This window comes from Bubalus kerabau, chromosome 15, assembly GCF_029407905.1.
Source record: "Bubalus kerabau isolate K-KA32 ecotype Philippines breed swamp buffalo chromosome 15, PCC_UOA_SB_1v2, whole genome shotgun sequence".
Classification (NCBI taxonomy): Eukaryota; Metazoa; Chordata; class Mammalia; order Artiodactyla; family Bovidae; genus Bubalus; species Bubalus kerabau.
Window position 1 is genome coordinate 53770202 of NC_073638.1, and position 24926 is coordinate 53795127.

Here is a 24926-nt window from a genome sequence, read left to right on the forward strand (position 1 = left end):
GTTGCAGGCTAGATTTGGTGGAAGGGTAGTTTGTCACTCCTGTCTCAAGGCAAAGGTGGAGTTAAGAGTGAGCTGACATAAGCGGTACTTAAACTGCTCTCCTTAAGACATCTTACCATTGCCTCCACCGGTGACCCTATCTTTCAAGTTGCAGCCGCTTTCCCTCACCCTCAACAGTTGAAAAGAGTCTTCTGATTCCCCTGAGGTTTCTCAGTTTTGTTGTTCCTTATTTGGATTCCATGTTCCCTTTACAGTCCTCGGGAGGAAGTAAGTAGCACATGTTTGGCAGGAATGGGCAACCAAGTCAATAATTGTTTTCTTTTGTGTTTATTTATACATTTTTTTGGCAGCAAAACTTTATTAAACAGAAAATCTGCACTATGAACACACTTCACTGCTTCTGTTGAAGAACCCCAAGCCAAATAAAAAGACCAATATTAAAAGCAGCGTAACTGGTTACTGCCTTAAAGATACATCAAATGCTACAGTGTAGGAAGACAATCATCTCCATATCAGAAATCACAACTTCTTCCAAATAAAGAATATGACCGACCCATCTGCCATATTGAATTGATATTTATTTCAGGACATGCCATGTCAAAATAAAACAAAAGAGTCAATCCTTGCCTTTAACAATAATATTGTATTATAAAAGCACTTTACAATTCCATCCCATCTTTGAGTACAAGTTACTGGGGTATGTGGGCTAATGATTATCTGAAAGCATTTCTCTATTCAGACCCATAATCCAAGTGCTCTCTGAATATTATAAGGTGATATAGTAAGTGGGAAGTGGAGGAGGAAGAGGAAAGAGAGGGGAATAAGGTTCTCCCAGTTAAGGGCTTTGTTGCAATGAGGGGATGAGGAAGTATGAAGATATTTTTGCTGTCTTTTCATCCTTATACTGTGTTAAGTAATGTTTACAACATAAATTCAGCAGGCTTTTCCTGAGCTGTAACTCAGAAATTTACTTCCTGCAAACAATGTATTTACAAATGTGTTTATTAACTTACACAGCAATCTCACAATAACTAGTAAAGATTAAAATGGTGCACTCCTAGTATATTTCTTTGCAGTGTTTTAAGGGAAATACATATTGCCATTGTGATGAAGCTCTAAAGACTGAATAAAACATCTAAAAATTCAAAGTAGTTAAAAAAGGCAAAGAAATAAATATCAAAAGAAAAAAGATTAATTGTAGCTTAAATATAAAACCAACTCACTAATTAACCAAACTATACAGATCTAATAAAAAGCAAAACCAGGTTGAGAGAACCAACATAAAAAAAAATGCTGAAAAATAAGGCATAAATCTGCATAATGTTAAGTTTTATTTTCATTCTCTCTTTTCCCTCTTCTATGTATGCTTGTTCAGATCTGCCTCTAAGGGCTTATGAGAAAACTTTCCATCTTCAATTTGATCTCAAATGTCCTGGGCAAAGTATTTGCTATTCTGCTGAAGAGTCTATAGTTGGTAAGCTTTAGATATCATTGTTTCCACTTGTTACAGTAGTTTTGATCAAGATGCCAAATTTAAATTCTTGCACTGGTTCTTCTTAAAGGAATTTGATTTCTACAGTGACTTGCCTGCATAGCATTTTTTAAAAAAGAAAGAAAGGAAGAAATAAAGAAACTCAAGAGTAATCTATTGCTTAAAAAAGTCTTCTATTTCAATCTGAACTCTATTTTGACAATTTTAAAATCTTGGGAGAATTAGCTCTTAGAAGAATTAAATATTTAAAACTTGTTCTGAAGCGCTTTTACTTTTCTCTCCTAACATGTGAAAGGATCATTTGTTTTGGTCAGAAATATATTTTATGTTCATTTACTTATAAGTACTTAGTATGGTCATTAGGACTCATTCTGAAGACACATCAGAAACCCTTTCCTTATTCCAGCACTGCCTTCCATGATAGCTGAGTTTTGACCTCAATTAAGGTCTAAGTAATTTATATCAGTGCTCAAGAATAATTTTGGATATCTTGGCTCAAGACCTAGAGCAAGTGGTATCGCTAAAATACAAGGTAATTCCAGTGGGCTTGGTCTGACTTTGCCTCCTCTTGTTAGTTTTGAGGGAGGGTGGGGAGGAATAAGAGATGGGGTAAAGGAGAAGTTGAGTACAGCAGGGAGAGACCAAGTAAGTCGGCATAGGCAAGTACTCCTATGAATAACTGTTCTGTAACCAAGCCACATACTATTGAGAGTTCCATCATTTTGAAGTACATTCTCGTAACATTAAAAATGAAAAACAATGTTAAGAAAATGTATCTAATTTTTAAAGTTATCACTGGAATATGCTGGAATCATTTGGCTTTTCGTAAAATATAAATAATGAAGACACTGACTTTTTTGTGCTTGTGAAGCTAATAGATCATCTCCACGATACAGGCAGCAATGATGAATTGCAATACGTTATTACTGAAGGGAAAAGGTTCAAGCCAATATTCACACTGCAGTCAATGAAAGAGTAAGGGGGCCAAAGCAGTGAGCTTCTGGAGGCAAGTTGAAGATGCCATGGGGGATTAGCAGGAACAGCCTCCTTCGCTGACTGGCTGCTCCTGAGGCTTTTCCAGTTTTATGTCAATCACTGAAACAAAAGTTAAGGAACCATAAACAGAGAAGTACAAATCCAATTCTCCTGGACACCAACGATTCTCCCATTCCTATCTGGCTTCAGAGCCTACTCATCCATTATTTCCTATATAGCTAGCCCACCACATGAGGTACTCATATGAAATAAATGTGCTTTTATCTCCTATATGCCGCAAGTTTCCGAACAAGGTTAATTCCTATTCATCAGAATCTAGCCTAAGGTAATTATTCTACAGGAATAAGAAACCATACAAAGATGATGTTCCTTGAGGAATTATCTGTAACAAAAATCTGAAAATAGCCTACGAGAGTTCCAACAATAGGGATAGAATTTAACAAACAACTGGGCTTCAACTCGATAGAACACATCATACTACTAATAAAGGCTTAGAAAACACATAACATTAAGAAGTGGGACGAGCTGACTATAAAGTGCTATGAATTCCATGGCTTTTAATAAAAATGTCTGCATATAGAAAAACACTAGAAGATAAAATATGTGACAAATAAGGAAAATATAAAAACTTTTAAATAATAATTTACATGTGCTTTGTTCTATCCCCATTTCTGAAAGCAGAGGCCGTGATAAAGCTTCAGACTGAGTTATCTCCTGCCTATTCCAAGTAGAAAGCTCAAATGTTAGAAAACACAGGGGAAGAAAGTAAGATATATACTGTGGTGAAAAAGCCCAGAGTCAAGAAGAGTCAAAATTAAGCAGCAGCAGGGTGGGATGCTAAGAGTTTCATGCTCATTAAAAACCAAGCAGGCAAAACAAACACAAACCCTGTCACTGATTAACTGTAGTGAGCAGCAGGCTCTAAAGAGTGCACTTGGATAACCAGATTGCATTTACTATAGAAAAACTCAGAGCTTTTTTGCTCCCAAACCATCAATTCTTAGCTCTAAAAGGCAATGGCATAATATTCCTAAGTCAACCAAGTTGGGTTTTAAAGGCCTATGTTAACAACAAAATTTTCTTATGAAACAAAAAGGATACTGTCTTCTCTGCTTCTGTCCTGTGTGCTTTCCATTCCAGGTAGAGCTGCTGCAACACGTCGGAAGAGCTATGGGGAAAAAAAAGACATGATAATTGGGAGGGGAAATTTAGCAAACGACATCAAGTAAAGACCACTGGATGGCTGAGTTAAAGGATATGGCTTCTGGGTTATTCCTTAGACCTTAGCACAATTAAAACACATTAAAATGTCTATTTATTCTATAAACGAATGCTATATGAAAACTAATATGCCAAACACAAAGAGGAATAAAGATATGATCCTTGCTTTCCAACAAGTGAGATTAGACATGAACAAACAGCTAAGAACTAAGTAGTAAAAATATAATTTGAGTCATATAAACAAAGTACTATAGGAATTCAGATTAAGGACAGAATATTAATTTAGTTAAACTGTATAGTGGCATTCCTATCTTATTTATAATGAGTTAGGTTCTAAAGTTAGTGTACAGAACTATGGAATGAGGTTTGTGACCTTATACAGGAGACAGGGATCAAGACCATTCCCATAGAAAAGAAATGCAGAAAAGCAAAATGGCTGTCTGGGGAGGCCATACAAACAGCTGTGAAAAGAAGAGAAGTGAAAAGCAAAGGAGAAAAGGAAAGATATAAACATCTGAATGCAGAGTTCCAAAGAATAGCAAGAAGAGGTAAGAAAGCCTTCTTCAGCAATCAATGCAAAGAAATAGAGGAAAACAACAGAATGGGAAAGACTAGGGATCTCTTCAAGAAAATCAGAGATACCAAAGGAACATTTCATGCAAAGATGAGCTCGATAAAGGACAGAAATGGTATGGACCTAACAGAAGCAGAAGATATTAAGAAGAGATGGCAAGAATACACAGAAGAACTGTACAAAAAAGATCTTCACGACCCAGATAATCACGATGGTGTAATCACTGACCTAGAGCCAGACATCCTGGAATGTGAAGTCAAGTGGGCCTTAGAAAGCATCACTACGAACAAAGCTAGTGGAGGTGATGGAATTCCAGTTGAGCTATTCCAAATCCTGAAAGATGATGCTGTGAAAGTGCTGCACTCAATATGCCAGCAAATTTGGAAAACTCAGCAGTGGCCACAGGACTGGAAAAGGTCAGTTTTCATTCCAATCCCAAAGAAAGGCAATGCCAAAGAATGCGCAAACTACCGCACAATTGCACTCATCTCACACACTAGTAAAGTAATGCTCAAAATTTTCCAAGCAAGGCTTCAGCAATATGTGAACCTTGAACTTCCTGATGTTCAAGCTGGTTTTAGAAAAGGCAGAGGAACCAGAGATCAAATTGCCAACATCCGCTGGATCATCGAAAAAGCAAGAGAGTTCCAGAAAAACATCTATTTCTGCTTTATTGACTATGCCAAAGCCTTTGACTGTGTAGATCACAATAAACTGTGGAAAATTCTGAAAGAGATGGGAATACCAGACCACCTCATCTGCCTCTTGAGAAATTTGTATGCAGGTCAGGAAGCAACAGTTAGAACTGGACATGAAACAACAGACGGGTTCCAAATAGGAAAAGGAGTTCGTCAAGGCTGTATATTGTCACCCTGTTTATTTAACTTCTATGCAGAGTACATCATGAGAAACGCTAGACTGGAAGAAACACAAACTGGAATCAAGATTGCCGGGAGAAATATCAATAACCTCAGATATGCAGATGACACCACCCTTATGGCAGAAAGTGAAGAGGAACTCAAAAGCCTCTTGAAAGTCAAAGTGGAGAGTGAAAAAGTTGGCTTAAAGCTCAACATTCAGAAAACGAAGATCATGGCATCCGGTCCCATCACTTCATGGGAAACAGATGGGGAAACGGTGGAAACAGTGTCAGACTTTATTTTTCTGGGCTCCAAAATCACTACAGATGGTGACTGCAGCCATGAAATTAAAAGACGCTTACTCCTTGGAAGGAAAGTTATGACCAACCTAGATAGCATATTCAAAAGCAGAGACATAACTTTGCCAACAAAGGTTTGTCTAGTCAAGGCTATGGTTTTTCCAGTAGTCATGTATGGATGTGAGAGTTGGACTGTGAAGAAGGCTGAGCGCCGAAGAGTTGATGCTTTTGAACTGTGGTGTTGGAGAAGACTCTTGAGAGTCCCTTGGACTGCAAGGAGATCCAACCAGTCCCTTCTGAAGGAGATCAGCCCTGGGATTTCTTTGGAAGGAATGATGCTAAAGCTGAAACTCCAGTACTCTGGCCACCTCATGCGAAGAGTTGACTCATTGGAAAAGATTCTGATGCTGGGAGGGATTGGGGGCAGGAGGAGAAGGGGATGACAGAGGATGAGATGGCTGGATGGCATCACTGACTTGATGGACGTAAGTCTGAGTGAACTCTGGGAGTTGGTGATGGACAGGGAGGCCTGGCATGCTGCGATTCATGGGGTCGCGAAGAGTCGGACACGACTGAGCAACTGATGTGATCTGATGAGAAGGTCAGTCTAGTCGGAAATCACTATCTTAGAAAGCACCACACCACACTCAAGTTGGGTGAGATGTTCACTTTGAGAGGCATGTGGGAACAGAAACTGACTGAAGGAACAAAAGACTTACACCTTTTACTTTGTGCCCAGACCTATCTATCCACTTACTGGGTAGAATGGCAGGTGAAACTGCCACATTATTTCCATCATTTCTCTTTTTTGTTAGGCATTCAGTGCAAAATTCCTATAAAATGCACATATGATGTAATTATCTTGTACTAAATAAATAAGTACTTGCTTAACTTGAGGCACTGTCTAAAGCTCTCCAGAGACACAGAAATGAACAAGATGTGGTTTTTAGATGTAAGGAGCTCAAAATTTGGCAAAGGATATAGACTCAAACCATTCCTTGTGATACAATGTTATGAGTGCTATAAATTAAGGAAGTAGAAAATGACAGGTGAACACAGCTGTAAGAAGGCCCTGTTCAAGCAGATGAGAAAAATTCTTAGGCAATGACATTTGAGTTGGGATTTAAAGATTTCACTCAGTTGAAAACCATACCATGGAAAGCACTTTAAGAGTTTAAAAGCACTTTAAAAGCATGGAAAGAGTTTAAGTGTTCAATAAATGTTGCTGTATTAAAATGAGAAGTTAACAGAAAGAAGGCCAGAGATGAAAGAATGGAACTATAAATAATCTGTTTAGGGAAAGAAGTATAGAAAAGGAGCAAATCTTTATCTGTAGGCAATAGCTTGATGGGGTAGGATTAAGGAAGATATGAATAAAAGTATAACTGTCTTGGTTCTATAACATTTAATAGCATTTTAAAGATGTGCCAAAGTTAGGCATTAGCCTCAATATTCAACCAAAATCAGTTATTAGACTTAAAACTGCAGAATGCTTACCTTAACATCATTTCTGCTACTCAAGAAATTGTGCATGACCAAAGATCATGCATAATTGTATAAATTACTATCAATCAAATCAACGCAACATTAATTGTATAGTGAAGTGAAAGTGAAAGTCACTCAGTCGTGTCCGACTCTGCAACCCCGTGGACTGTCCATGGAATTCTCTAGGCCAGAATACTGGAGTGGGTAGCCTTTCTCTTCTCCAGGGGATCTTCCCAACCCAGGGATCAAACCCAGGTCTCCTGCATTGCAGGCGGACTTTTTACCAGCTGAGCCACAAGGGAAGCCTAAGAATATTGGAGTGGGTAGCCTCTCCCTTCTCCAGAGGATCTTCCCAACCCAGGAATCGAACTGGGGTCTCCTGCATTGCAGGCAGATTCTTTACCAACTGAGCTATCAGGAAAGCCCATTCATTATTAATTAATTATATAATTAATTAAGCCAGTAGTTAACTATGTAAGGTGGGTCCATATGGATTAATATATGAATACTCAGTTTCAAATAAAGATCAGCATTCTCTAGATCTAGATACAAGAATAAATATTGCAACAATTAATGTCTGTGAAAGCTGTTATATGTTATGAACAAAAATAACAAAATTTACAAAAGCAAATGAACAGAGAAATACACTGATATAGTACTTTAGATAAATGTAGGAAAAGTATTATGCCCTTTCAAAACTAGCAAGTGTTTATAATTAATGCATGCAAAGTTGGACAATAATTCTAATCTTTTTGAAGTTTTTACATATTAGTATTAGATAAAACATTAAAAGCAGAACGCCAACTTTGTCAGCTCAAAATTTTATGCATCAGGAAAGTCTGACACCCATTAAAAATCACTTTTCATCCAGAGGTGAAGAATATAGAGTATGAAGGAAAACATTTTATAGACAATAAGAAAGACTGAAAAAAAAAAAAAAAAGTGTTCCCCTGCCAAAATCAACGGAAAATGATCATCTATTTAGGGCTGCAAACCAGTATACTGTATAGTGATTACTGGAATGATCTAGCAGCTGACAACATGGCACTAAATCTTGTATCCCAGAAATTCATTCTATAATGATGATACTCAGTTTTGGCTGCAATGATTTTCAAGAATGGATAGGTAGTCCAGACTAGCTGGAACACACAATATGTAAAAGAATTAGAATGAAGCTATATATATTGAAGGGCAGACTAAGAAAGACCTGCAAAGAATGTGGACTTCATCCTAGCAAAGGAAGGTGCTAAAAAAAAAGCATGCATTAAGACTTCTTTCTATAATTCCAGCATCTTACTATAACTATAAAGTCATATAAATCACATATTGAAAATAAAAGATACTAAGGTAGATGGCTAAAAACTAAAAGGTGAAGTTTTTACATTCTGGGTAGGTCACTTGACAGGCCATCTTTCTGTTCCTCAATTTTCTTATCTGTAAAATGGACTTAAGATAATAGTACACATAACCAACTAGATTACTATGAAAATTAAGTGAAATCATCATGTAAACTGCTTAAAGATGATCTGTTATATAGTAAGTCTTTCATATACAGTAGCTCTATTTCTATTAGAATAGAATATCATTCACAACCATCCATGGACTACGGAAACAGAATGTTTTTCCAAATGTTATGAAATTCTGCAAGAATTCGAGGACTACAGCAAAACACCAACAGATACAAAATTCTGCTTTAGGAAACAATATAAAACTGACAGGAAAAGTGTGGGGGCTGGGAGAAACCATCTGAAAATATTTAAGTGGAACTGAAATGTCCTTACTTAGGGAAATCTAGAAATTACCCCCAAGATCTCATAGCTTGGTTGAACATGAAATGTTTATTTAATTAACTGCCTACCTGTTTATAATCTACATAATCTTTTTGGCTCCAAAGGATATTTTATTACGTGCTAGCTTAGAAATTGAATTTTTTTTTTATGGTGGAGGCACAGAGGTCTGTTTACCTTCCATGAAAATGGAATGAAGTTTACAAGTTTTGAGACTTAAAAAAAAAATTAAAATAAGTTCTAATTAGTGAAAAGCAGATAACTAATGAGGTCTTTCAAGGAGGATATTGTTAGAATTACAGTCAACTACCTATTCTCATAATACACCATACCACAGTGTTTAATGTGTTTACAGTCTTTAATGTGTTTATAGAAAGACACAGAATTTGAGCCAAGAAACTCTGGTACTAACTACCCCATTATTACAAGTTTTGTGACCTCAAGGATATGAATTCCTCTAGTCCTTAGATTCCTTCTAATAAAAAGGGGGACGTAGTTGTGCAGTTCAAAGGTCATAATGATGCTGCTTTTCCTTGGAACATCCTCCCCTACTCTCAGCCCAATCAGTCTAGTTGACAGATCCTTGAGGATCCATTTCCTGATAATTCCTGAGAAAAACGTTCCTAACCCACTACCAGAATTCTTCAATCCCACCATCTTGCAATCAATTAAATACTTCTATATATGCTGATCGGAGAAGGCAATGGCACCTCACTCCAGTACTTTTGCCTAGAAAATCCCATAGACGGAGGAGCCTGGTAGGCTGCAGTCCATGGGGTCGCTAAGAGTCGGACACGACTGAGCAACTTCACTTTCACTTTTCACTTTCATGCATTGGAGAAAGAAATGGCAACCCACTCCAGTGTTCTTGCCTGGAGAATCCCAGGGACGGGAAGCCTGGTGGGCTGCCGTCTATGGGGTCGCACAGAGTCGGACACGACTGAAGCGACTTAGCAGCAGCAGCAGCATATATTCCGATAGCACCCTGTATTTCTTCTTTCAGAACTTTTAATACACTGATTGCAATGGCCTATTTACCTGTCTATCCCTCTAGACTTTAACCACTGGAGGACAAGGCTCATATTTCATTTCTGCTATCCTAGTACATGACATGCAATAGATTTTTTTTTTAAATGTTAACTCAAAGAATGGTTAATACATGTGAAAACACATTAGAAAACATAGAGTACAGTACAAATGGTTGTTAGTGCCTTTAACCACTGACTTTTTTGAGTTCACTTGCATCTGAATTCTCAGCTAATTCTTTAGGCATGACTATCCATAATACTATTTAGCACATGACCACAGATCTGATAAAGCCTCTTTTTTCAATCAAGTGAAATAAAAATTAGCAATACTTATGCCCATCAAATTCTCCCAACTCCCAAAAAAGGCAACAACAAAAAAATTAATGTATTCAGTTTCTTGTAGAAAAAGGAAATATAAAAGGAATATGCAGAGTGACAGTGAAGGAAAACACTGATAAACTTCAACTTGATGAAAAACAAACACCTGTAAGTATCTCCAATCAAATATGAAAAAGAATTTTTTTTTAAAAGTTAGGATTGGACTAACACAAGAAAATGTAATGGGAGAAAATGACAAGAGGAACCAGAATAACAACTGGTAGATCAGAGAAATATGGGCTTCCCCATTGGCTCAATGGTAAAGAAGCCTCCTACCATGAAGGAGACATGGGTTTGATCCCTAGGTCGGGATGTTCTCATGGAGGAGGAAATGGCAACCCACTCTAGTATTCTTGCCTAGAAAATCCCATGGACAGAGGAACCTGGTGGGTTACAGTCCATAGGGTCACAAAGAGTTGGACATGACTGAGTGAGCACACACGCACACAGATAAATATACACTTAAAAAAGGCAACAACCCTCCATTATCTATAAAATTAAATATATTACACACAGAAGGGTAAATAGGTTAACATGATCCCATAGGTTCTTCCCACTGTTTTATTTAACTTTGAGAGTAATTAGAACTAAATACTTCAGGAAAGCTTTATTGAAAGGTTATGTGTGAAGTCCTTTGCTCTAGAGCAGTAGTTCTCAACACCTATAGTGCATCTGAATTACCCAGGAAACTTAAAAACAAACAAAACACCAGAAGCTTGGGTTCCATCCCCAAAGACAGAGTAAGCTAGTCTGGGGTGGGGCTGGATATTCAGTGTTTCATTCAAAAATCTCCAGATGATTCGAATGTACTGCGAAAGTTAAAGGCCAATGCTATAAAAATAACCTGTAAGGACTGTGAAGTAATCAAATCAAGTAAGGCAAGAAAGAAGCTAATACTGAGTGTTTAACTTCACATATTTTCTCATTTTTATCCTTGCAGTAATTTGTAAGGAAGGTATTAATATCCCCATTTTACAGAAATCTAAGGCTAAAGAGAGTATCTGCCATTCACCAAATGAATAGCAGAGCCAAGATTCTGAAGTTCATATTTTTCCTATTATCTTATGTTGCCTAGTATAAATAGAAGTTGTTTCTTCTGTGGGAAGAGCTGTGTTAAGAAATAGCTAACAATCGATTCTGGGTATAGGAATTTGCTTTGTGAAACACTGATTATATACAAATTACAGACATAAAAATTTAATCCATTTTCTGTAACTTAAAACTTTTGCCTATAGCTTTAATCAATGTATTTGAAAAATTCAGTTCTCCTCCAAAATACTTCAGTTAAAAGGGTCAATTAAAAAGGTCAAGCATCACTAACTTATACTAAAGACATCCGAAAATGGGCTAAGAAAATGCTTTACAAAAAAACAAGTTCAACCCTTACATAAATATATGTAAGAGACAAGAAGGAGAAAATTCCGGAGGTTTAAGCTGTTTTAAATTATTAAAGGAAAATCTATTTCTTAAATGCCAACAATATGCTAACAGAGGCTTCTGCTAAATTAGAAATGACAGTTGACTAAATATGGGGTCGGTACTGTTGGTAATATTTTTAAAAAATCCTCTCACTTGTATTTACTGAGTATCCACTTTCTTTCTTTCTTTAAGTTTTTTTTCTTTCTTTTTTTTTTTTGGCTGCACCATGTGGCATGTTGGGCCTTAGTTCCTCGACCAGAGATCGAACCCACACCCCCTGCATTAGAAGCATGGCGTCTTAACCACTGCACCACCAGGTAAGTTCCAAGAATCCACTTTCTACAGACATTTTGGGGCATCCTTGCCAGGACGCTTATTAGGACATTTTCTTTTCCTGGAAAAATGGTATCAATTCCACTTGGACCTCCAGGTGTATGGTATTTTACTTGTAATTTCTAGGGGGAAATAGACATTTTAAATTGCAGTGACAGCTACAGGAATTAGCTTTGGGGATGATGACAAGCTGAGTATTGGCTCTCCACAGAAACTTTACTAATTTTTTTTCCACAGAAACTTTAAAGTTGAATACTTTGGGCTATAATTTAAGATATTTCATTTAAAGGGGTAAATTGGAGATCTCAAAGTAAAATCACTGTTGCTACCAGTTCTTACCTTTATTATAAAAGTAACTAAGTATTTTATAAGCAAGAAGAAATTCCATTCCACAAGCCATCCTAATCAGCTCCGTTAACATACAAAAATTTTTCCATTATGAATATAATCTTTGTAAGAGCACAGAGTGTATTATACATCGCTATAATTTGTACACGAGTGCTCAGTATTTGTTAACTTTGATTTTTTTTTTGCTAGATTTCTATTTTAATTTTAGTAGCCAAGCATTTCTTAAACAAAGTATTACCTGGGTTTTTGGTTGTTTTTTTTTTCAATAACTCTGAATAATCTTTTTGCTTCTACCCTTACCTTTCTACAGTCTACTTTTACAGAGTAGCCAGTGACTTCTTTTAAATCCTAAACCACAGCATGTCAAATCTCTGATTAAAACTTTCCAACAGCTTCCTATACTACTCAGATTTTTCAGCCAGCCAGGCTCCTCCATCCATGGAGATTCACCAGGCAAGAATACTGAAATGGGTTGCCATTTCCTCCTCCAGGGGATCTTCCACACCCAGGGACTGAATCTGTGTCTCCTGCACTGGCAGGTGGATTTTTTTTTTAACCACTGAGCCACCTAGGAATCCCATATTACTCAGAATAAAAGCCTAAATCCTTGTTACAGCCTGCACGGACATGGACCTCTGTCCCCTAGTACTATCCCTCTGTAAGTTTATTTCCTATCACTTGCCTCCTCCTTCACTTCACTCTAACTGAAGCAGCCTTACTATTCCTTAAACATGTCAACGACCTTTGAACTTCTCATTGCACTTAATGCTTAGAATGTTCTTCCCCAAATACATAAACAACATACTCCCTTAATTCCTTTAGATATCTGTTCAAATATCCTTATCAGAAAGGCTTTTCTTGATTATCTTTCATAAAACATCAATATCCTAACACTTTAACTACTACTCTTTATTTCCCTGACCTTACTTTTACTTTTTTCCACGGCACTTATAGCCTCATGAAGTACTGTATTCTCATTTATTGCCTAACTTTTCATACTAGAATGCAAACTTCATAATGGTATGGAATTATGATATTTTGCTAACTATTGTATCTCCAGTGCCTGTAACACAACAGAACTAAGCATGTAGGAGGGGATCAATAAATATCTGCTGAGTGAATTAATAAGAACATGGTCAATATAATAATTTCTCATTTAACCAGTTCATATCCACTTGTATATGGATTCCTGACCATTCAGTGATATTAAAGTCCTACTGTGTTAGGGATATAAAGCACAAAAGGATAAATTAGGGGTAAGGTTAAATATGAAAGAAGCAGAATGGTGTAGGGTTAAGAGCACAGATAATAGACCTGGGTTCAAATTCTAGCTTCAGCTATAATCTTAAGCAAGTCACTTACCCGCTAAAACTTTGGTTTCCTCTCAGTGAGATGGATATACCTATCTACTTCACAGGTATACTGTGAGAATAAGTAAGATCAACACTTGGTATATTAAGTGGTTCTAACACATAGTAGCTGGGTAATTTGGATAAAACTGTATAAGTTCTGTGTCTCAGATCTTCTAAAATCAGGACAACAATAGCAGCAGACTTAGAGGACTGTTACGTGGATTCATTCTTGTATTCAACAAAAATCTAAGCATTTATATACTGTATGTAAAGTACTTGGTAAGAAGACAACAAAAAAATGTTTTAAACTTAATATTTATGATTTATGATAAGTATTTATACAATGTGTACTAGGCAGTCTTGTACTGTATGTTAATTGCTCTTCTTTATTGGAGTATCATCTGTCTTTTATGTATCTAAATCAAATATACTCCTTTTTTTTTTGGGGGCTGAGCCATACAGCATGTGGGATCTTAGTTCCCTGACCAGGGACTGAACCCATGCCCCCTGCACTGCAAGTGCAGAGTCTTAATCACTGGACCATCAGGAAGTTCTCAAATATACTTCTCAAGGATTTAACTTTTTTCACAGCATTAAAATAAGTATTTATTTATTTGGCTGCACCAGGTCTTAGTTGTGGCACACGGGATCTAGTCCCCAGACAGGGATCGAACTTGGGACCCCTGTGTTGGGAGCATGGAGTCTTAGCTACTGGACCACCAAGGAAGTCCCTTTTGCGGCATTTATAAACAAAGTCTTCCTTGATCATCCTATCTGAACATGATCTCATTCATTTCTGCAACATATATATGTCCTTGTGTCACTATTCATTTTACATCTCAATAATATCTTACTATCATGTAGCATTTGCATCTTTTATCATATACTACCTACCTTTCACTACACCGATTTCATGAGAAAGTGATTCTTTTCCTCAGCTATAAATGTTTTGAAGTCGAGAACCGTATTTTATAACACTTTATATTCTCTGAAGAACCAACAGTGGTAATACACTGTAGGCACTTGATGCTTGTGGAGTAAGGTATGTGATAACTTACAAGATTAAGATCTGCTATGAGTCAAGAACTATGGTTGACATGGGATATGGTGGTGTGGCAGAGACACCATCCCTACCAATGCTTAAAGTAAGTATGTCTTCTCAGCACATATAAAACAATTTTTTTCATATACACATGCAACTCCACTATGAACAGCACACAAGTTTTCACTGAGTTGTTAGTGCTGATGCCCATCCGTTATCATTAATTTCCCAAAAAGTCCTCCTCTCTCTTTCAAACAAATCTTTTTCTTCTGATAAGTATTGATGATTTTAGAAGAGAAAGATCAAGGAGTGTTTCAGTTCTATTTTATTTTCCAGTAATGCAAAATCACATAATATAGCAAGAAGGGTAACACCCACACACTGAATACTTTACTAAAATAACGAATTAATTATCAGATGAAAAATGAGGTAGAACCTTAAATATTACCTTATCATTACCATTTCCTTCAGCAATTTAAATATGAGACCACTTTCACAAAGAAAACAATATTACTGTTTTTTAAGAACAAATTTAGAAAAATAAAGGATAAATTTTTCTTACGCTGTGTTTCCATGACGATTTTAGAGTTAAGTGCTTAAACCAGACTAAAGAGTAAAAGGTTTTAAGCCAAGATCATTTTTAAATAAGAAGAATAAGTAGCAATAATGAGTAGGAATAAATTTATTTTATTTTAAGCCAAAGCTCTCAGGCACTAAGATCCAATTACTTGAACCATGGTTAGACATTAAATGATGCATTAGTGAAATCTCTCCTAGAATGGTTTAAAAAGGAAAACAAGCAATAGAGAAAGCCCATTTTAAGCTTTTATTATATGTATTATAAGCCAGTACATGAGGGAGTGGGGAGGAGGAATCCAATTAGCAGAAAAAACTAAAAAGACATCTCTGTATATGTAAAGTACAACTAGATGGTACCTTTAGTACTGATAAACATTTCTTATATACAGAATGACTTCTGTCTACCTTCGGTGAAAAGGCATGATTTTGTCAAATAAAATGAGTACAATGCACAATCATCAAAAGGAACTCTGTTTTGCAAACACATGGCTGAATAAAACACACACAATGGTTACTGAACAGCTCACAAGAGTGTGATTCCCAATGTGTTCCATGGTAGTGACTGGACTGTAAAATTTACCTAGTAAATTTTTGAATACCAGCACCATTTCTAAATTGTTACTGACCTACAACAAAAACTCCGAAGGAATTTGACCTTATTTCTTCAAAATCACTTCTTTTAATATGTTACTCACTGACCAAATAATTTACTTCAAAGATCTACTGATATTGATCTTAGATAAGCAACAACATACAGAATCCAGGAGTAAACTAACCTTCAATATTAAATAAAACTAAGTACGTACATGCTAAATAGTCTCAGCTATTTCATTTATCAGATATTTTAATTTTTACCCCAGTTCAAGATAGACTCCACTTTTGGTAACAGCACAGCAGCTTGTATAGGACTAATACTCTTGCAGATAGCAATTATTAACTCTGAACAACTATTTGAAGACTTTCAAGAGTAACAAGAGGACAAGAGGACATACAAACTAGGAGTAATTCAATCCTGGGAAAAACGGAACCCACACTCAATGGGTGAGAGTCATGCTTATTAACAGGTTTTCCCAAGAGCCAATCCTAGCTTGTACAATAAAGGGTGGTTAGAACTCAAGCAAAAACTAGAGTTTTACATGTTTGAGGTGTCAACTGACTACCAGGATGGCCATACTGATGAAGGAAATAACAAAAAGGAGGGAGCCAAGAGGAGGGGCCCTAAAATCAACACATAAAATTCCTACAAACCCTCAGTTAACTCCTTAATGGTACATATGTAGGAAAAGCTCTAAGGAGTCACCATGTGGGTGACTTCAAGGAACTACTTGAAAGCAAAAGCTAGAAAGAATGCTGAAAGAAATGAGCAGAGATTTCAGCTACCACCTGCATCAGGGATATAGTTTAGAGTTTGAATCTCACCAAAATAGAAAAGCTTGCTAAACATCTCAGGCTTTCTACAGGTCCACCCAAACAATGCATAATATCAAACTATACAAATTCATGATCATCAGCCAGCAATATAACAACCTGCCATAATACAATCCCAAATTTTAGAGAAAAATAACAGAATACTATGCCAAGCATACAATAAAAAATTACTACATACATGAAACAGAAAAGAAAAATCTACCTAGAGTCAAGAGAAAAAATAAACAGCCAACAGAAATAGGCTCTTAGCTGACCCAAACGTTGGAATTTGTTGCTGTTTAGTCACTTAGTCGTGTCCAACTCTTTTGAGACGCCACAGACTGTAGCCCGCCAGGATCTTCTGTCCACAGGATTTCCCAGGCAAGAATACTGGAGTGGGTTGCCATTTCCTTCTCCAGGGGATCTTTCTGACCCATGGATTGAACTTGCATCTCCTGCACTGCAGGTAGATGCTTTACTGCTGAGCCATCAGATACTTCCCATGGTGGAATTAGCAGACAAGAATTTCAAAGCAATTACTCAAATATGTTTAAGAACTTGAAGGTAACAATGGCCATAATGATTGAACAGATGGGGAATTCTGACAAAGAAATGGGAATTTTAAGAAATAAAAAAAATTTAGGACTGAATTAAAATATCTGAAATAATAAATTCACTGGATGGATTTCCTAACAGTTTAGATATGGCAGAAAAAGGATCAGTAAACTTGAAGACACATCAATAATAATATATAATCTGAAAAGAAAGGAAAATAAGATAATAAAAACAATGAGCAGAAGCCTTAATGACTAGCAGGCATGGGATAATATCAAGTGATTTAATAGATGTGCCACTGGAGAAAATAAGAAAATAGGACAGGAAAAATACTTTAAAACAACACATTACAAACAGAGAATGATATAAATTAGAGTTCCCTTCTCATTAAAAACAATGGAAGCCAGAAGACAATAGAAAGGCAACTTTGAAGTAATGGAAGAGAAAAATCTCTTTCCAAAACAAAATTTAAAAACTCGCAAAAACATTCTTCAAAATCATTCTTCAAATGGCCTTTTGGCATATGTGAAAGCAGCGAGAATTTATCACTAGGAGACCCCTGAAACAAACAGTAAAGAAAGTTATTTAGGCTAAAGAAAAATATCAGGTGAAACAGATCTATAAGAAGGAATGAAGAGCACTGGAAATGGTAAATATATAGGTAAATAGGATTATCTTTTTTCTTCTTTTAATTACTGTTTAAAGCAAAAATTAAAATATTTATTTGGCTTCCCGGGTGATCTAGTAGTTAGGAATCTGCCTTGCAATGCAAGGGACACTAGTTAGATCCCTGTGCTGGAAGATCCACAAGCTGCAGAGCAACTAAGCCTGTATGCCACAACTACTGAGCCTGCGCTCTATAGCCCATGAGCCGCAACTACTGAGCCCATGCACCTAGAGCCAGTTCTTCACAAGAGAAGCCACTGCGATGAGAAGCCCACGCACCACAACTAGAGAGTAGCCCCCCATGAGCTGCAACTAAAGAAAGCCCACATGCAGTAGTAAAGATCCACCACAGTCAAAAAATAAAAGTAAATCTAAAAACAAAACAAAACAAAAAAAAACCTTTAATATGGAGGTTTATAATATATGTAAATACAAAATATGTGACAACAAGAATACAAAGGACAGGGTGCATAATCTCATACGAAATGGCATAATACTAACTCTAATTTAACCCCTAGAGCAACCACTAAAAAGGTTATGAACAAAAGCTAAGGATCAAAAGAGGAATTAAAACACAACATAAAAATATTTGATTAAAACAAAAATGACAGAGGGACAGATAGAAAGCAAAGAGCAAATGGTAGAAATAAACCTAACTACAATTAAATCTAAATAAACCAAACACTCAAATTAAAAGACTGTCACACCAGAGGGAAAAAAAAAGATCCAACTGTATAACATCTACAAGAGACCCACTTTACAAAGAAAAAGAGATACCAAGTAAACAATAAGTAGAGAGCTGCTGTGGCCATATTAAGATCAGATAATGGAAAGGAGTATTATTAGAGCTAAAGAGCAATATTTCTCATTATTTAAAAAAGTAACACATTAGGAGGATAACAATGTTAACATGTATGCATCTAATAACAAAACTTCAACACACATGAAGTAAAAGCTGACAGAAGGAATTCCCTGGTGCTCCAGTAGTTAGGACTCCATGCTTTCACTGCTGAGGGCTCAGGTTCAATCCCTGGTTGGGGAACTAAGTTCCCATGAATACAAATATTGTTATAGAAAAATTTAATACCCCATTCTCAGTAATTGACTGAACTACCTACCTCCCAAAATTACTAAGGCTAAGATTTGAACAATACTATCAATTGTTTTAAGCTAATTGATATTATTTATAGAACACTGTACCTGACAACTACAGACAAGTTTTTCTTTTCCAGGGCACATGGAACATTCATCAACATAGGCCACGTGCCAGGCCATAAAACAAGTTTCAGTGAATTATAAACAACTAAAATGTTATAGAGGATATTCTCTGATCACAGCAGAATTAAATTAGAAGCCATAACAATATCCAGAAATGCCTCAAATATTTGGAAATCAAACAACCTATTTCTGTATCTTCCTTAATGTGGTCATTGTGAAAAGTGAACCCGATCAGTCATTACATTTATCAAAATTCATCTAATTATAAACTCAAGATGTGTACATATCACTATAAATACTTATCTTAATAAACGAATGGAAAAAAGTTCAATATAAGTTTAGCTAAATTAAAACAAATTCAAGAGAAGGCAATGGCAACCCACTCCAGTCCTCTTGCCTGGAAAATCCCATGGATGGAGGCGCTTGAGATGATGCGCACTAAAGCACTATTAGAGTAGTGCCTCACACATAATAAGGATGATTGTATTAACCATTGTTGGCATAATCTGATCTTTTGAAATTGTGATAGATGATACTTTATCATTCTGCCAAAGGCTAAGCTATGTCTAGAATAGATTTTTGCTACTTGTAATACAAAGCAGTTCTTTTAAAACTTAAAAAAACAAACAAACAAACAAAAAAAAAACAAATTCAATGTATCTTTATCTAAGTTGCAGTCAAGGTACTGAATGAAGGAAAATTCCCCATGTAACCTAGATTTTTTTAAGCTTAAGACACAGTCAAGCACAGTCAATAAATTATTAATCAAGCTCAGTATATTATTCTTTCATTCAATGAACATTTATTGAGTTCAGTCTAATGGGAGGCAGAGCTGACAAAAAACTTCAATATTAAAAGTGCTACTACAACAAACAGGAAAGGCACTTAATCTACATTTGATTATGTTTAAACTGGGCTTTTAATTACAGATAGCAAATAGGGAGGAAGGAGTGTGTTAGAAAGGACAATCACATACAATGAAAATGTGAGAACACAATAAACTTCAGGCACTTTAAGATGTATTGTATTGGGATGACCTGGAGGGATGGTACAGGGAGGGAAGTAGGAGGGGGGTTCAGGATGGGGAACACACGAACGAAGGATTCATGTTGATGTGTGGCAGAACCAATACAATACTGTAAAGTAAAAAAAAAAAAAAAAAAGATGTATTGTATGGGTATGTGGTGGCCAAAGATTAGAATTGTGATATACGGAGGGGCCAGATCACATATTCTGAACAGGAGAGCATAGCATACTAAGGAGTTTGCTTAAAATTCAGGATAAAATTCACAGATGTAACCTGAGCAGATCTGTATTGTAAAACAATCACTCTGGCAGCAGAATGGAGAGTAAACTAAAGCTGGGCAACGTTGGAGCACCTATCAGTTAATAAGTTATGGGAGCAAACAAGGCAATAAATAGACAAGTACCTTAATATACAAACAGAAAGAGGAGAATCAACAAGATTCGGTATCTAAATGATGGTCCTAAAGTGTGGACACAACCAAATCAAGAGAGCTTCTGGGTTTCACTACATTTGTCCTCTTACTTTATGAAGACACATTTGACACTTGGGACACATGACATTAATTCCTCCTTTTGAATTTGGCTTCTACAAAAGATTGAGGGGTTTGAGTGTAGGAGGCCTGTCTTCTGTATCTAAGAGGGATTAGGGAATTAATACTTGTTCAAACAATTATCACACTGAATATATTTGATATAATTGACAAACCATCTCTATGGCTTTCTGTGTCTTTTTACAAAGTATGGTTTGCATGAGAAATCCCTTGGTATTCTTATTAAAAATGTAGATTTTAGGATATTAACCTAGACTTACTGAATCAATATCTGTAAGTCATGCCTCAGAAACTAGTAGTTTATATAAACTTTCAGGTAACTGATGCACATTAAGATTGAGACCCATTAATCTCTAATCCTAGGAAAATAAGCACTGAACTCCAACCACAGAAGGTGCACTGTCCAGTCAAGAATTGGGCAATGGTTACTGGGCAGATTTGATAAAGATTTTACTTAGGAAAATTTGAATTTTTCTATACAGCGAACTAGTATCAAAGACTATTTTGTAAAAAAAAACATTGGGGTGACTTGTGCAACTAAAAAGATAAACACTTCCATTTAAAAACCACTGGTCATTTAAAAAATTAAGTTTTTAAAAGTGATACTCTAGCTGATTAGTTTTAAGTTCCTTTATAAAACCTAACTCAAGCAACAGATAATCCATAAAAAATAATTTAAAAAAATGGATTATGATTTATTTCTTATCTAAAAGTTAAAATCAGTCAGTAATTTCCACACATGGAGTAATTTCCACACATGGCAGAAATGCATTCTATATGATGAACTATCTACAGTTGGGGGGAAGATTTTAAACCTATTATTGAAATGTGCTTATTAACATAAGATTTTAGTTGTTTTTTCATTTTTCATTATTTCATGGGCATGTGAGAACCCCAGGATTTCTTTCTTCCGCAACTTAATTATATAAGCCAACAAGGCATAGGTCTTTAAATATTGAAATAAAATTCTAACACACCAGGGTACTCTCTATAAAATAAAACGTAATGGTTTTTATGAGTTAAGAAGCTACAAAAACATTAAAAGGCAGTTCTGTTCCAAAGTTTGAAAATGGAAATTTTAGTCACATTTATATTTAAAAAAACAACAAAATCAGGTCCTAAAAGAATAGGGACTTTAGCAAAACCACACATTCAGACATATCATCTAAATAAGGAGAAATAATAAAGTAGCAAATGGGTTTCAAATTCAGGATAAGATTGTTCTGTAAAAAGTCTCTCTTCATTATCAATGGCTACCAATATCTGTCTGTACGGGTCAGGCTTCTAGAAAAAATTGCATGGCAAGTGATGAAAATGTTCTAAAGCTGAATTATGGTGATGGTTGCACAATGATGTAAATTCACTGAAAATAACTGAATCCTACACTTAAAACAAGTGAATTTTGTGGTACATAAATTATACCTCAAGAAAGCTGTTACTAAACCTATGGGATTACTTAAGGTTGGGACTAGGGGACCACAGCAACCCCTTCTTTAGACATTAACCCAGATCCAAAAATGTCTTGGAGAAGTCCATATTCTAACATATAAGCAACTATTTCACATCCTTATCAAAACATCATAATAGAGAAAGGTAGATGAGCTACCCACTTCTTTGTCTTAATACAGTAACATATGATAATATTACAGCAACTTTTATTACTCAAACTGTTTAATAAATTCCTTATATACTTGCAGGCTCTGAGAATATATAATTTTGATGGGAAAGCAATTTCAATACAATGTGGTAAGTTCTATTACAGGGGTTTCACAGGGGTCAAGGATCTGTGAAAGCACACAAGAGAGTCATTTATCATTAAGTGGTAATACCTGGAGGTATGGTGGATAATGGGCTTCCTGGTGGCTCACATGGTAAAGAATCCACCTGAAAAGGGGGACCTGGGTTCGATCCCTGGGTTGGGAAGATCCCCTGGAGGAGGAGATGGCACCCACTCCAGTATTCTTGCCTGGAGAATCCCCATAGACAGAGGAACCTGGTAAGCTACAGTCCATTGGGTCACATAGAGTCAGACACAATCAAGCAACTAAGCACAGAACAGCACGGTGGAGAATGTATGAGAAAATACCTCTAAATAGCTGACATCTAAATTGAAACTTAAAAGTATGGGTAGGTATCAGTCAGGAAAGAAGAAAATGAGTATTCTACATAAAGAGAACACAGCATGAATGCAGATATGGAGCCATGAAACAGTATACTATGAGGACAAAATTAGTGACAATTCAGTATGACTTACAATGAGAATTTTTCATAAAGCTCTACTTACTCAGTTTCAAGGATTTAATTTTACCCCTTTACTGATAACATACAATTTAAAAAATAATTTATTGAGAGGTAAAGCCTATAAATCTGGGACCAGTACTCTATATGATATGTAGATGTGAAGAATTAAGCAGGTAAGTTTTTGGTTACCCCATCTTTAAGGTAACAACTTGATAAAGTGAGGTCTCCCTAAATTTTCCTGTTCTCCAAAACAGGAATAAACACTGTTATAAACACTGATTAATACCAGCAGTTATTAAGGATAAAATAATCAGAATGTATTTTTATAACAAGCAAAATACCAACCCTAAAAGCAAATGCTTGTTTTATCATAATCTTGAAGAAAATTCACCCTAAAAGTAGGGATGCAGTTAGAGTATGGCAGGTTTACAACCCAGCAATCATTTTCTAATCATAATGAAATACTCATTCTATGAACAATCCAAAAAGTTTGACAAGTCTCTTCTCTCTTTTTCCCAAACTACGCCACATTTAGATTTTTCACTGTTCACTGTAGTATGTTGCTAATTCATGAGGCCTGCTACTGTCAACTGGAAGAAAATCTTACACTAGAGAATAGAAAACCAATACAATTATTTTAAAATATATTTTTTCAATTTGATAACTTTAACCCACCCATTCTCAAATAACTTACCTGCTTTACATTGTATCCTGCTTTTGCACTAGTTTCAATAAACATAACATTCAGCTCTTTGGCTTTCCTCTCTCCTTCCTCGATTGACACTTGTCTGTAGAAAAAAAAAAAAAAACAAATTCACCTTTTTGAAAGATGATGATATGAAGATTATAAACAAGGTTCTGAACTTTTCTTAATACGGTGCTGGTTATACAGGTAAGACTAGTTTGATTAAAAAAACTGCAATATACTTAAAATTTGTGCACTTAAGTCAGAAAGACAAATACCATATGATATCACTTATATATAGGATCTAAAATATGATATAAATGAAACAGACTCACAAACATAAAGAACAAACCTGTGGCTGCTGAGGAAGGGAGGGATGGAGTGAAGTTTGGGGTTAGCAGATTCAAAGTACACAGAGTGGATAAACAACAAGAACCAGAGGTGTATAGCATAGGGACTTATATTTAATATTTTATGATAAACCATAATGGAAAAGAATATATAAAAAAGAATGCATACATAACTGAATCACTTTGTTATACAGCAGAAATTAGTACATTATAAATCAACTACACTTAAAATCTGTGCACTTCTGTATTTTCACCCAACTGAACATTTTTTAAGGGCATTTTTTTAAATGATTTGCTTTTACCTGCTGAGCTCACTTTTATTTTTAAAATTTTAAAAATTTTAATAGCTTAATGGGTTGGCCAAAAAGTTCATTTGGGTCTCCTGTAACAGTCTACAGAAAAACCCAAACAAACTTTTTGGCCAACCCAATATTTTAATATCAGATTATAAAAATTTAGTTTTGTGATTAAAATTTTTTAATGTAAAACAATTTTTAATGGCTAGACATTTATCTATTTTAACCAGTCTCAAAGTATTAAAAATGTATGTTGCTTTCAAATTTTACACTACTGTGAAAAATGTTGCTATGGACATCTTTGTGCTTTGAGCACTTTGGATCATTTCTTTAGGTTGGATTTTGTGGATTTCTGTAACTGGAACAAGTGAGTTAAAGTCACATATGTTAAAGTTTCTTGATACACAGTATTAATGCTTCTTTTACAGGGAAGCTTCTCAAGATGTCAGCTCTTCAAGAGCAGTATTCTCTCATTTATCTTGGTGTTCCTTGTGCCCAGCAATCATATAGGTGTTTAATGAATAAGCAACTATTCTAATTAAATGGATCTAAGATGACACCACCCTTATGGCAGAAAGTGAAGAGGAACTAAAAAGCCTCTTGATGAAAGTAAAAGAGGAGAGTGAAAAAGTTGGCTTAAAGCTCAACATTCAGAAAACGAAGATCATGGCATCCGGTAGCACCACTTCATAGGAAATAGATGGGGAAACAGTGGAAACAGTGTCATACTATTTTTGG

At 35.8% G+C, this 24926-nt stretch overlaps 1 protein-coding gene across 3 annotated transcripts in view; it reads right to left on the reverse strand.

The window, feature by feature from the left end:
- Positions 1–311: 311 nt before the first annotated feature.
- The window catches only part of RAB6A (RAB6A, member RAS oncogene family), a 92035-nt gene continuing 67420 nt past the window's right edge, over positions 312–24926 (reverse strand). For 2 of the 3 annotated variants that reach the window (XM_055549052.1, XM_055549051.1), the window contains exons 6-8: positions 23552–23645; positions 3590–3656; positions 312–2587 (exon numbers count right to left, since the gene is read on the reverse strand). In XM_055549052.1, coding sequence (XP_055405027.1) covers positions 2523–2587; positions 3590–3656; positions 23552–23645 — 226 coding nt within the window. In that variant the 3' untranslated portion in view covers positions 312–2522. Of the gene's footprint in view, positions 2588–3589; positions 3657–17427; positions 17715–23551; positions 23646–24926 lie in introns of those variants that run through there. The other variant, XM_055549050.1, reaches the window with a different exon arrangement.